The 15,878-nt window shown below is 32.6% G+C and overlaps 1 protein-coding gene across 1 annotated transcript; it reads left to right on the forward strand.

Moving 5' to 3' along the window:
- Positions 1-2,547: 2,547 nt before the first annotated feature.
- Positions 2,548-3,603, forward strand: LOC149196528 (uncharacterized). The gene has a single exon (XM_089408313.1). It carries the CDS (start codon positions 2,548-2,550, stop codon positions 3,601-3,603), a length of 1,056 nt encoding a protein of 351 aa, XP_089264439.1.
- The last annotated feature ends 12,275 nt before the right edge of the window (positions 3,604-15,878 follow it).

Raw genomic sequence — 15,878 nt, forward strand, 5'->3', positions numbered from 1 at the left:
GGAGCTTGTTGCCACCTCATTACGAGACTTATTCCTAAATGCTATTTTGAAGTGTTACATAAAAAAATAAGTGATGTCCATGGGAGCTACGACTTAACAAAAGTTGTAGGATGGGGAATTTTATGTTATATGATGGTAAGATCTACGTCCCACCATGGTGTCATGTGTAAACTTTAAAATTTTCCAATAAACACATGGGGTGTGGGTGAAAGGAGGAATGAAATGGAAATGTTTATGGCATTCAACGAAGGGTTTTAATGTGACTCTACGGAGATTTCACGAAGGGTGTTTTGTGGATTCCCGACACGATAGATGCGGCCATAGGACGATAATTTTTATGTGAATTGTTGGGAAAATTTCCGTCAGGCTGCCAGGACATTCCAAATTGTGCCTTTTCAATGTGGAGCATGATAAGCAGATTGTTATCTCAGTTAATTGATTGGGGAGTAAGTCATGAATAATGCCACTTTACGACGTCAACTTGATTCTGACTCATCGCAAACTCGTTTCAATCAGTGCGAAATAAGCTAATTGTAATAAAGAGATTTCAAGGGGATCAATGCTAGCAAACTCATCGCTCGAAGGTTGATAGTATGCTTTATTTGACAATAAGAATAAACTTATTTTCCACATTTTTATTAGCTATGAAATCTAAAAATTTAAATGACATCAATAATGACGTTATGATGACATTCATTTAAACAAAATAACTACTAAAAAAGAGGAACTATACTATACTGATGTACAACTATCCAACTTATATGGTATTTATAGTAACTTTAGTTTTATTATTAAATTATTTGAGATTTTATTATAGTTAAAGAGATTGTCTTTCATATTAATCACATCATTATGTTTTGACCTAAAATCAATGATGTGATTAATTCGAAAGATAATCTCTTTATTAATATGGATTACAAAAGTCTCAAATTTATCATTCTGTTATCTCATTTTATTTTATTTACTTAGTAAATCATAATCATGTATATTTTCATCTTTTGAGTTATATTAGTGGACACATACATGCTTTTATGCATTTAGTAGGAGAATGTAGTGAAATAACTAAGAATTATTATGAACATTGTTTTCACATGTGGTTGGCCGCTACGTTTACGTGCACGAAAATATATGAGGGTCACTGGGTGGCCGCTGGTTGGCCGCTACGTCTACGTCCACGGAAATATCTGAGATTCACTGCGTGGCCGCTACGTCTACGTCCACGAAAATATCTGAGATTCGTTGCGTGGCCGCTACGTCTACATCCACGGAAATATCTGAGATTCACTGCGTGGCCGCTATGTCTACGTCCACGGAAATATCTGAGGGTCACTGGGTGGCGGCTATGTCCACAAAAGTATCTGAACTTGGTCACTGGGTGGCCGCTACGTCCACATAAATATTTGAGTTTGGTCACTTCGAGGAGAATTGACCCTGTGGCCTCTGGGCAAGGCACTTATTTGACCAATTGGACTAACCCTTGGGGCTTGAATTATGATGAACTATTATATGTTTATTAACATGTTAAATATTTTAAGATCATTTTATTACAAATATATTTATTTAGTAATTTATATTTTTTATTATTTTTATTTAAAATAGTTAATTTTTTTATATGCCAAAATGAAAAATAAATAATATATTTTTCAAATAAAAATAATATATTATTAGAAAAATCTAATTACATCATTAAAAATAAATAAATATAAGTATACAATAATGTTTAAAAAAATAGTTTAAATTTATTTAAAATAAATCTAGATTTATCAAAAATTTAGATGAATTAATTTAATTCATATATACATACAAACAAGCTATACATATTCCAAAACTAAATGACAAAAATTTACATCTTAATTGTTTTTTTTAATATTTTATAAATGTAAATCTTCCAAAACTAAATTACAAAAATTTACATCTTAATTGTTTTTTTTAATATTTTATAAATGTGAATCTTAAATAAATTTAATGTTGTTCTCTAACTTAGTAATGGAGATATTGTAATATCATTTGGTATTTAACATTTTGTAATTAAAATTTAAAAAATCAAATCAAATCAATAAACTACTAATTGTAATTATATAAAAAAAATTAGGTAAAATTATATAAAAACAATAAAATTATTTTAAATCTATTTTTATTCCAAATTATCAAATTTCTTTTTTTAATAAAAAATTAAATCCAAAATTAAAAGAAATACCATCTATTTTAAAACCGACATTAAAATAACGCCACATTTTAAATTAGTAAAAAATTACATGTTTAGTAAATTAAAACGTCGTCGTCTCTCCAACCATATAACCTATAAAAACTTACATATAAAGTTCGAATGGAACACAAAATAAATGCATCTCTTTTTGTATAACACTGAGTTTTACGGGAATCGTGTCAATCTAATCCACTGGGACAGACTTATTGTGTGAGAGTATCTGTTTATCTGTGCAGCTCATCATCGTCAGCTTATGCACCTTTGTCTCTCTTCAATATAACATCCACTAACTTTCATTAATGGGCCGAAATTCACTCCTCTTTCGTAATATTTTGGTCAAAATGACTGGAGTCAAAAGAAAACATGCGAGTGCCAAGTTTGAAGATGATAATGATGAGTTTGTTGAAGTTACAAGGCCTATCCCACATGACATTGACAGTTCAACGCGAGGTGTCGTTTGGCAGTTCAATTCAGGCGGACGGGAGCTTCTGGTGGCAAACCCAGGAATTTACTCAGGGCTGCTCCTCTCCCATGAATTTTCGGTGAAAACAGAATCAGATAAAGTTATCGTTAAAGACATCCCTCGCACTTTTGCATCGCAGGAATTATTTCGAAGGAAAGATGGGCCGGGGCATCGGTCTCTCTACAATGTGTTGAAGGCGTATTCAGTTTACGACACAGAGGTGGGGTATACACAAGGGATGAATTTCATAGCTGCAATGCTTCTGCTTTACATGAATGAGGAAGAAGCCTTTTGGGTTATGGTGGCACTGCTCAAAGGCAAGCAAATGCGAGGTGTGTATCTGGAAGGTCTGCCTCTACTCCACCAATACTTTTTTCAGTTAGAAATGCTTCTGAGGGAGCAACTGCCCCAACTGGCTAACCATTTTGAGGAACAGATGATCACGCCAGCGATGTATGCAAGCAGTTGGTTAATGACTGCATTCTCCGCAGACTTGCCATTGTCATTAGTTGTTCCCATTTGGGATGTTTTTCTCTGCGACGGGATGAGGGCAGTTTTTGGAGTGGCCTTGGCGCTGCTAAAATTCTTTCAGACTGATCTGTTAAAATTGCACTTTGAGAATCTGCTACTGTTTTTGAGAGGGTTTCCGAAGGATGATTTGGATGCGAACACATTGATTTCAATGGCATGTTCATTGCCGCTTAAAAAGAGGTTAGAAGAACTGGAGTTGGATTATCTGGTAAGCAATGATAATTCATCAGCTTCAAGAGAAAGTAATGATGGTGGATGGAATATCGTGATTAATCCAAATGATAAAGAATTTGGGAATAATAAAGCATCCATTTTATCACGGAACTGTTCGGATTCCGATGGATGGATCGTGATTAATTCACATGATCATAAGAAACGAATATTGGAGAATCAGAGACTATGAAAATAAATGCAACTCTGTTGAATATTGTCACAATAGAAAAAGATTAGCAGCATAGTTAACGCCCGATGTCCAATATTGGAAATAAGGGTTGTTATAGAATTTATCTGTCATGTTAATATCTTATATGGTAAAAGTATTCAAAACTTACAAAAATAATAAACATGTCAGCATTTTAAACTTCATAAAATAACAAACTACAACATACATTGTTAATAATAAAAAATGGTTATATACAAAATGAAAAGAGTTGTTTTCTTTCAAGATTAGATTATATCTAAAATAAAATTTAATGTTGAATATAAAAATAATCTACTAATAACAAAATATTATCACCAAAATTATTTCAGATTTAGTTAACCCTAAATACCCCTTAAAATGAAAAAACCCTATATGCATCACCATTAATTTGCATCTGTAATTTATCTATAATTTTATGTTCGATAAATGTATATCCTGCCGGCCCTTCTTTACCCTCTCATTGGAAAGACTACATTCCAATACAAAGATCCCTCTTTCGGATACAAGCTAGCAAGCTTATTTTATTTGATCTCTGTTATTTCTAAATTTTAAATTTATTTTTCATTGACCTTTTTAATCAAGCAATATCTATTTTTCAAGCAATATTTATTAAAGAAGATAATTTTATATTAATAAAATATTATTTTAAAATACATTTGAATTCAATTGATTTTTATTATTTTATTAATTCAATAATTCAAAACAAATAGTCTCGCGTGTAAAAATCCAGAGCTTGTGCGATGAGCTTAAGCCAATAAATGATCCATTTAAGAATGGTACAAGAGTACTCTGTTACAGAAACGGAATGGAAGTCTTCGTTTCCCAAAAATCATGTATGGAAGTCTTCGTTTCCCAATAGTGCTTAATATATCCTTAACAATGTTGATCATTTAGGGTTTTTCTTTGTTAAAGTTATGTTATTTTTTAATTGCAGCCATTGATGTGTAGTATAGCATATTGTTAAGTTTTTAATTTTTATTTTTTTGGGTTATTTTTTCATTTTTAATTTTTGCGTTTATTTAAAAGTAGATTTACTGTATTTAACATTTAAAAATGTGTATTTTTTACAAAATTATAAATTTAAATAGTAATGTATAAGGTTATTTTATATATATTTTTATAAATTAGTAGTTAAATAATTTAGTGAAACGTGGTTTTTTCTGATAAATTAGTTAACAATAGTTTGAGACAACCTTCTATTTTTGACTTTATATTTAATGGAGATCAACTCAATTTCCACCATCTTGTTACTTAACCACAAAACCAATAGCCCACTGGTTGTGTGCCAAATGCTACAATAAAACCCAAATTTGAGGTCCACTCAAGTCACATCCAAGAATATATACAATGTATCCAAAAATATATACAATGTATATGGGATCATGTACTCATTCTAAAATATCTAGGGATCTGCCCAAGGGTTCCTTCACTATTCTGTTTGCCAGCCTAGACGATCGAACATGGGAATGCTACAATAAAACCCAAATTTGAGGTCCACTCAAGTCACATCCAAGAATATATACAATGTATCCAAAAATATATACAATGTATGTGGGATCATGTACTCATTCTAAAATATCTAGGGATCTGCCCAAGGGTTTCTTCACTATTCTATTTTCTAGCCTAGACGATCAAACATGGGTATTCAACACTGGTCCATGTGAATAATGGAAGCTTTGTTGATCACTATAAGTATTAAGGAATGGCCCATGTGAGCAGCTAAAGCCTATGAGCAACTACTTATGAACCATAGTATTCCAGAATGTTAATGATCAATGCTTTGTTTTATGTTTTTCATACTTTTTTTTCTCTCTCCTAGTTTTTTGAATGCGAAACCTCCAAACTCCTAGTCCCCTTGTCGTTTCTCATTTTTGGTAACATAGCAAGAGTAGGTCACTCCAACCTTAATTAATTTTTTTTTATTGCAACAACCATAATTTGTCATCCAACAATTATGTCTTGGATTAAGGATCAGTTGTGGCTGCCAAGACTTTACCAACGAGATTTAAATGAATCAATATATTGTTTTCTACATATTGCTCCATTGAGTTAGCCTTCTTAGATGTATGTTTTTGGTTACTATTCATTAATTGTGTATTAAGGAATTATTCTAAATGTATTTAATTATGGGAAATAAAGTTGCATAATGATTTTTCCCTTTGTATATTGCATAATTTTTTTATTGTATTTATAAATATAATTTGGATGTTGTTTTCACATAATGTAAAGTATTGAGATTAGAGTAATTTCTCGTCACCAAAACAATAACTGAATTGGGGTTTCCTCTAGGTGAAAAAATGAAAAATCAATCAATGACTAGCTGGATTATAGTGTTAAGTTCCTCGACTTATGCAATTCCTTCAAGGAGAGATATGTTGGTACAACTTGCCCTTTTTGTATGCAAAAGCATCTACTGTGTATATAGGTTTTTGGTCTATAACTTTTTCCAATTTAACACTCCTATTGAGGTACCTTTGCACCTTTTTGGGCAATTCCTAGTTAAGTTATAATAGAACTCAAAGTTTTTAAAACCAAAAGCAATATAAACTTTGTTGGACAACTATAAACTTTGTTTTTCACATTTTAATAGTACTAGTTTTCTTTCATATATTGATTAATAGGATATTATTAATATTAATTTAATATTAGTGATTTCTTTGTAATATAATAATTTTGTTTTGTTTTATATTTCTTGGTTCATGACATCTATTTATTAAATTTTATGATTGTAATTTAATATTTCCATATTCTCTATTTTTCATTGTGTCAAAGCTTTGTACTTGTTAATGAAGTCAATAATAAGATATTTATATAAATTAATTTTTTCTACATTATTATTTTTATATGCAAAGGTAAGGATATTAGTATTTTTGAATTTGATGATTAGAATTTTTATTTTATTAAATATTATGAGTATCTTAATTTATATAAAGAAATTACAACTAGGGTATATCCATTTTAAATTTTAATTTGTCAAGTATATTTTTGTGTCATTTAATTTCATTTTACTTATTATTTTTTCCATACTAAATGATAAAAATAGTATATCTTACTAAATTTTATTCTTTCAAGTGTTTTATATATTTGGGTTAAAATGAATCTATGATGTTTACTTTTTTAAATGCTTTCATGTAGATATTTGCGTCATGATTATTTGTTTGTTTGTTTAATTAGGTAGATAAGCATGTTTATTTTGGAATAAGGATTCTATAATTTAATTCAATTATCAATAATTATTAAGTGAATAGTATGGATTTAACTTCCACCAAATATTCTAAAATGTTTGTACAAGTAGTAGCCATAGATCAAAGGTTGACCCATTTTATTTTTTCTAGCAATAGATATCTTGCTACAACTTTGTAGATAACTTTACTATATGTGATTAAATCAAATTCCTTCAAAGATCCATTTTAGGTACTGAAGAAACTTTTCCATTGATATAAGATACTTGGTTTATAATGATATTTCAAATAGAAATGAATGTAAGAGCATAAAGTGCAGAGAGACACAAAGGATACCAATGGTGTGTACAGAACCATGGGTTGATACAAAGGTCATGGAACCTCTGTGTCGCAAACCAATGGATGTATAGAATCCATGTAAGGATTCTCCTACAGTGGAGAATGAAGGTATGAGGGTAGAAATACCTATAATTCTTTTTTATCAATTGTGATTCTTATAGTGTATGGCCCAACAAACAGACTCCAAAGATATTAGAAGGAGGTTGGATATTGTTTCAATACTTTGAAACCAATTTTTTTCAAACCATGTTTCCCATTGAGTGGTAATGTGCTATGATACTAATGATCCAGATCTTGGGGCCTAAGAATTAGGAGGATTGAGTGTTGACTCAGGAGGAGAGAAAACATACATATATGCCATGAAATTAATCACAAGAAAACTGATAAAAATGAAATAAATGAATACATCACAAAAATATGGAGAGAGAGAGAGAGAGAGAGAGAGAGAGAGAGAGAGAGAGAGAGAATAATTATTCCATTAAGAAGAACTATTAGATGCAATGAAGCCAATTTTGGGACCTCTCCTTCTTGATCTTAATCTCTTCTTTTTTTCTTTTTATAAGGTTCCTTATTGAATGAGTCAACTTTAATTATGTTTTAATGAATTTATTACATGTCTACCAAGTTCTATTTTACATAAAAATATGAATTTATGACTTACATATCCAAACTTAGAATATAAACCCCCCAACATTCGTATCACATGTGAATGTTATATACTAGGATCTCGTAAAAATATTTTGTTTCTTATTTGTAAATAGTAAAAATAGTACACTAATGAATTTCTATGATTGTATTTCCTCTTAAAAATCAAGTGCCAACCTAGTTTCAAGCTACATGATGAAGAGATGAACTATAAATCCAATACCTAATTTTGAGGAAAAATGTTAAATGTTAATGTTAAAGAGGGTGATAGCTTTTATGGAAGTAAAAATAGTTACTATTTTAAACAAACTATTATTTTTATTTGAGAAAGGAATTGTTTATTTTTATAAAAATATTCTTCCATATTTTTATTAAAGCATGTTAAGCATATCAAATTTCTTATTAATCCTTAGATATTAATATCGTTATATTACATTTTATAGTAGACTATATTCCTTCAATGTACTATTCATTATAATTGTACCCTTTGTCCCCTATACATATACCAAGAAGACCTATTTCTAGGATAGCCCAAAAAATATGTTTGTAGTGGAGGTGAGCGGGTAGATGTTTGTAGTAGAGGTCACTACCAAAGGTGAGTGGGAAGGAGTTTTAGTGGATGTTTTTTTGACAGTGCGTCTACTATATACAAATGTATCGGTGCTTTACTATCCATACAAACATTGATTCTGGATAGAACATCATGCACTGTGAAAGTTTTTTTTTTAAATAACAAAACACAGTGTGCTAAATAAAAAAACACACCAGTACTTGAATAGTCGATAGCACAGGAAAAACGTTAACTTTTAAAAATTGTCAGTTCTATATACACCCGTAGCATCGGTGCCCTTTTGTATTAAAATGCCTTGGTGCATTCCTAGAAGGAGCACTACTATAGTTTTTAAATTAAAAAAAAATCGGTGCTATATTCCAACAAAGCACTCATATTGTTAATTTATTAAAATGCCCTCAGGCGTCCTCTAAAGAGAATCGCTAGGCACCCTATAAATTTATAGGCTGCACCACACTTCAGTGCGTGAAAATAACAAACTATTATTGTTGCGAAACTATTCGTAAATGAAAACACTTAGGGAAAGCTATAAATTGTAAGTTAGTGTGTACATTTTTAGGTTATGCCTGGTGTGTTTCTATTTACCTAATGCATTGAAAAAATAATATTAAAAGATATAGCTTGGTGCATAAGTGAGACACATCGCGATGAAAATTTATATGTGAACCAACAACAGTGTGTCATACATATGTGTGCACCGATTCCAGTGCGGTTGTATTTGATAGCGTACCGAAGTCGGTGCTCTACTATTTTTTGGGTGCACTCGAAGTTATGTTTCCATATTTATAAATACATTTTTTATTTAATTAAAAAATTGTATTTTATGTGTGAGGTTGATGTATTTTATATGTCAATCATGTAGAAGAGACATCGACAAAGGGGGCAACAATAGGAGCAGGAGTAAATAGCAGACCAATACAATATGGTCTGACCATGGGAGGCCAAAGAGAGGAAGAAGGATTTATACCCTTGCCCTATTAACGTAGTGACCCAAGTGTTCTTGAGGAATTTAGGCCTCCTTAAGTACTATGGGAGACTACATCCTTGAAGGCACACTTTGTCTTGTTGGTGCATCTGATACGTCTGTGGAGATTTTAGGTACATGGTTTTCATGTGGGTCTTGAGGTGTGGTATAGGCCCTCTGAGGAGGACATATACTTTATCACTAAACTATCTATGAGAGGGGAGGATTTTACCTAGTTCCCTGATGTCCTCCATGGGGTTGCAATAGAGAGTCAGCTTGCATACACATAGAGATATGTTGGGCCTCATGTAGTTCATCCAACAAATTTTTAGGTGCATGGTGGACAACTGTGGATTTATTCTTTTGTTTCACACGAGGTTAGATGCCTCTCGTTATTAGTCACCACCATTGCACACTTTAGCAATAATGGAAAGCACATTAGTTTCCCTCTCTTGTATTATGTCGATTATTTTATTCAGGCGCCACGATGTATTAGATGGTCTACCATTTTTTTGAGGCAGTTTTGTATGGCTTTAGATAGATTACGTCTGATGATACATGGGAGGGAGAGCTTCCCTTTTGGTTCAAAGTTTTTTTGTTTATTTTTTGAGAGGTTTCCAGAGATGAGGCCTACATTTGACGTCGCTCTCCTAGGTTGATGACTGAGGTCCGGATGCGAATGTTGGGCTAGATGATGCCCAAGAGGGGTCTACTAGAATATCCGACCATGATTTTTTCTGTGGCACTGGTGCTACTGGCTAGTGAGTTTGACCATGCATTTATCTTGTTGTCATTTCCATTCACGAGTATTGATTGGAGATAGTTTCCCAGCATCCTCTTCACACCGGCTAAGCCTCCAGATGATAGAGGTAATATTAGTGTTTTCTTTATATTAATCTAGTTTCATTTTAATGCTTTAATTAATTAGAATAAAATTTATCCTGGCATATTGTTTAACTTGTTTTATTAAATTGTTTAATGAAATCGTCTAATTATTTTTGTGTACTATATATTTTGTAGAAATCGACAAATTCCATGGGGACATGCCTCCTCCCCCACTAGATGGAGAAGATGAGGAGATGGGTGAGGCCCACGATAAACTACTGCGACATATTGGATAGAGTTTTAGTTGAGAAGGGAGTCCACCATGCGAGGGCTCGAGACATCACCCCAGATGCTTAGTTCTTGGATCTCTACAGAGACTATCCACGCAAGATGAGTGTCTCTTATGCATCATATCATTGGACCTATTAGGCTACTAGAAGAAATGAGGAATGTGGGGTCTACAGCGACAGATACATCAGATCATGATGATGAGGGTGGTGATCATGATTCTTTTGGTATTACTACTGCATCGAATCATGGTCAGGGTGTCGGTGATCCTTTTGGTAGTACACATGCTCCTCAATCACTTGATGATCAGATGCTACTGCTAGAGGATGTGCCTTATGTTTCTCCTCACATATCAGACTAGCCACCTCCTCCTCCACCTCAGAGTTCAACAGATGTTGATGCAGTAGTTGACCATCCATCATATTTTGTCGTAGACCAACCACCTCCTCCTCCACCTCATATTTTGACAGATGTTGAGCGAGTAGTTAACCATCCATCGTCTTCTGTTGTAGACTAGGATGGCACTACTACTTTTGTTGTATCTCATATTTGATTGCAATTATTTGACTTAATGTAATTATTTTTATATGGTGCATTTATTTTTTTCATGTTTATGTACTTAATTTATATGTTAGTGTTGAAGTGTATATTATTAGGTCATGTTAGATATTTTCATTTAATGTGCTTGTAGATGGATGTGTATGTGAGAGAAGTTATTTGACATTATATGTATAATAATTTGAGGATGTGTGTGGTGATGATGTTAGATTACAATGTTTGTGTTTTGTTAGATGTGATCACGGTGATGATGCCCTGTTAGATTATTAGATTTATCTCCTAGCTAATGAAATTTATATGTGTTAGAGGTGTATATAATTAGATGATGATAGTGAATTTGAATGTGTATCTTAGATGATGTTTATGTTTGTGAGATGGTTATCATCATGACGTTTATTTTTATGAATAACATTTATTACAGATTATGTATTATTGAACTTATATCAAACTTATATATATATAATTGCATGCAAAACGACTTATTTTTAAAAAACTGCAAAGATATTTTTAAAAATTAGAAAGTTTAGTATGGTTGAAACTATGATTGTAAAACTACGATAAATATTTTTCTATTGCTTAGATAGCTCATTCATATGCATTCTAACTTAATTAGTAAAATATTTCAATACTCACAAGGAAAAAATAATTAAAGGTAAAATAATTTAGTTAGTTCTTAATTTCATGAAAATGTGTAACTCATTCAATTTTTAATATAAAATATTATTAATAATAAGTTATTCAAAAATACAATTTAACAATTCAATATGGTTTATAAAATTCAATCTAAATTTAAAAAACTTAAGACAATTATTTTTACAATTAATTGATATTTAATTTATATTAAAAAAATCTATTTTTATAAAACTTAATTTATTACTAAAGTTATGAGATTTTCAAGCAATTTTAATTTAATATTTATAGTGATTCTTACCAATTTAAATTATAAATTTCTCTATCTAAAGATGAGGATCAAGAAATATAAAATAAGGCTTGTGAAGTTATCCCTTAAAGAGGCAAAGCGAAATTTTTTCTAGTAATAAAGATGTAACATTTTGGTGCTATTTTGGCTCTTTATTTACTATTGTGCTAGTTTAAATTTAACTCTTTTTAGTAATAAATATGATTTAAATAATAAAAAAATCATACTATATTAGATTTAAACTTTTGATAAATAATATATTTGATTATTTCTTAATTAACAACTCAAGAAATATTATTTTTTCCACATACTTATTGCCATTACAACTAACCAAGAAGAAAAGAGAAAAATAGAAAAATAAAAATTATATAAAAAATGGATTATTTGTTATAAACAAGGTCAATCCTCAACAAGTTAGTAATCGAAAAATAAAAACGAAGTGACTTGGCATATTTGATGGCCACAAATAGGTTAATATTAGGGAAAGTCAAGGTCCTAGGATAGTTAAAATTGGAAAGGGTGCATCAAAGAAAGAACCTATGGATCTGCATGTGAGTAGGTAGGTACTCAAGATGAATTTCACTGAAGACATTTGATGCCTTCGGACATCTTTTTATTGTATTTCTAACCCTACTCCTTGTCATTTGTGTTCTTAAATTAAAATTCATTGTATGCTATTAAGATTAGTTTCTATGACATATTATGAAAGTAGCCTTTATTTCAACATGTTAGATTAGTATTTGATTTCAATATTTGATTTTATATGATGATTTCAAGAGTGGACATTATTGATATATGCCTTGGTGGATTTAGATTCCCGGTTCTTGCATGCTCTCATGTCCTATTTAGCATTGTAACACCCTCCTCACACATTTATCTCCAGGAGCTACCCCACCTTTCCAGGTGACCAACCCTGAGGGAACTCAACAATTCAAGGACTTAGAGCCCCAATCGCTCTCTTGCTAAGCCCTCCAAGTGACTAAGAGCCCTTGTCTCTCCCATGAGCCTGCATGAGTGCAACCATAGTATTCTTATGACAGTGCTATGTGAGGCACTGCAAGATTTAAGGCTAAATTTTAGGGATAGGACCCAATCACTGCCAAAAACTTCATGGAATTTACAGAATTGAAATAAAACATAGAAAAAATGATACCAATGCAAATTAATGAACATAAAATTGATTGGACCCCTACTAGCCATGATAGGGATTTCGTCAAACATGTCACAAATATGCATTATACAGGTTTAAACAATATATTTGAGCATACGGGTCTCATACTTATATGAGAATCATTAAGAATCATTGATGCCTTGTAACATTAGCTACATTATCATCTATTGGGTCATATAGTCATTGCTCATTCATTTAAAAATCAAAACATGACGAGAGCCATATATTTTCAATGTCATACACACATTCATAACCAGCATATAAACAACAGAAATACTAAGGATACATCAACCATAAATGCTACATAGAATCCAATACATTTACACATAAAATACCAAGGAAAATAACTCGTATTAATGAATGAAAAAGCCAACCTGATATGGGACTACCACGTTCCACCCGACCATAGATTGGTTGAGCCAAATCTCTCTTCAGCGAATCACCCCCGTGCCATATTCCAAGCATGAATTTGGGAATCAAACCAAAAGAACCAACCAGGGCTTCCCAAGGCTAAACCACCTCACCCTCATAAATGGAAATAGGCTTTGCCACAATCCTCATTGGATCACTAGGCCATCAACAAGCATGGATGCCACTGGGTCTCTCCACCTAAACCATGAGGAATTTATTTGTCTCAACCTCTCAGCTATACCGCGTATCCCACCATTACAGGCCAAAGGATTTCTAGTCCTATGAGGTATCCACCCTCTCAGATTTATTGTGTATCCCAACACAAAATTTGTAGGCCCAATCAAGGGTACCACATAGAGTTTTACCATGTATCCCTCCATTCATTGATCAAGGGATTCCTAAGCTCAATTGAGGTGTTCACATCCAGGGTTTACCATGTATCCCATCATGGGATTCCTAGGCCTTATGAATAATCCTAAGACCACCCCACTCAACTTCGAGTCCATCCGGAAATCTAGCTCAACCTAACATGAAAACCACATCACACCATGGCTATCCGGAAATGCCAAGGAAAGGCTAAAAAACAATGTCACACATGGAAAAACCCATGCCAATGATAGGAATAGAACCAAGAAAACACATGCATAACCATACATGCCAAATCTAGCAAGGAAATCATACATGAAAATTGATACCTACAAGTAAATCTGTTGTAGCTACTTGATCGTTATCTTCATTGCTTGATCTTTGATTCCTCTTTTCCTTCTTTTCGTGTCTTGATCCAAAGCTAAAATTCTCCAAGGAAACTCTAAGTGTCCAAGAGTGAGAGAGAGAATAGACAAAGAGCTCCAAAACTGAATTGAAAAAAGCCATGAATTGGTCCTCATAAGCATTTTTATTAATGTGGCCTCTATTTTCTTCATTTTCCATTATTATTCCTTCATTTTCCTCCTCGAATGCAACATGTGACCTTTCACCTTCCTTTTCTCATAATTTCCCCGTATTTTCATAAATAAATTGCCAATTAATGCCACTTTGCCTTTCCAAAGCCTTTACCATATCCTTTTCCAATTTCCTTAGCCATAATAAACCAAATCAACACCTGCAATAGGATTTTTTTGCTCAATCTTCAACTTGGAATAAGTGTCCCATAATCGTGGTTATTATTTTTCCTTTATTAACTTTTATTACGTGGAATTTTCACTAGGGTTGTTACAGAACCCTCCCCTTTGGTGGAACACCATCCTCGGTGTTGAATGACACCTACAAACAACAATATTGTTGAAAGCAAAACATACTTCCTATGGAGCTTTATAACTTAGCCCGCTGCAGTATTTTATAATGATAAACCTACTGAGAAGCAAGCCAACATGATAACCATAACAACATGACAACCAAAATGACATGACACCATACCTCTTATGGAGCTTTAAAACATAGCTCATGGCAGTATTTACATCCATATACATATATACATATACCAAACATTACGTCAAAACATATACCAAAACATGTATCAAGGACATTCGCTCAACCAACGAATAAAGAAGGATACATAGCTCGCATCTGATCTGCCATCTCCCAGGTAGCTTCATTGGGCCCAAACTGCTTCCATTGCACTTTAACTTTCTCGATTGCTCAGTTCTGGAGAATGAGAATCTTTCTCTGTAATATACACTGTGTTTTTGGGTGGAATTCTCATTCAGAATCCACTTGCAATACAGACTAGTCAATCACATGATAAAAATCTTTGACATACTTCTTAAGTAATGACACATGGAAAACATCATGGAATTTCACTGTCGTAGGCAGTGAAAGTCGATATGATATTAGCTTAATCCTTTCAAGAATCTTGAAAGGTCAACAAAAAATAGGTGCCATCTTGGCACACGATCCAATCCGAAAGGAGATATTCTTTGGCTTGGCGCGCAAATACACCTTTTCCCCAACCTAAAACTCCTTAAACAACATGTTCTAATCTGCATAACTTTTCTTCCTCTCTTTTACTTCGTTTAGATTCTTCTTGATCACCTGGATTTCCTGTTCCATTTCTGCTAATACGTTTGGTCCAATCAATACCCTATTCATCAGATCATCCAAATGATGGGAGTATTACAACTTTGCCCATACAATGCCTCAAACAGACTCATCGTTAGTGACTCCTGGTAACCATTGTCATAAGAAAACTCAACCAATAGAAGATACTCCTTTCATCTCCTCTATTGATGCATCACATACATAATCAATATGTCCTCCAATATCTTATTGACCCTCTCAGTCTATCCATATGTCTACAGATGATAAGTTGTACTGAAGGCCGAATTTGTACCTAAATCTACAAAAAACTCCTTCCAAAACTTGGAAGTGAAATTTTCATCTGTGTC

The sequence above is a fragment of the Pinus tabuliformis genome, chromosome 2_2 (genome assembly GCF_031772625.1).
Source record: "Pinus tabuliformis cultivar Carrire ecotype Pingquan chromosome 2_2, CPIR1, whole genome shotgun sequence".
Classification (NCBI taxonomy): Eukaryota; Viridiplantae; Streptophyta; class Pinopsida; order Pinales; family Pinaceae; genus Pinus; species Pinus tabuliformis.

Bases quoted from the DNA above. Each gene is read 5' to 3' on its own strand.
- LOC149196528 (XM_089408313.1), top strand. From the start codon at position 2,548: ATGACTGGAGTCAAAAGAAAACATGCGAGTGCCAAGTTTGAAGATGAT.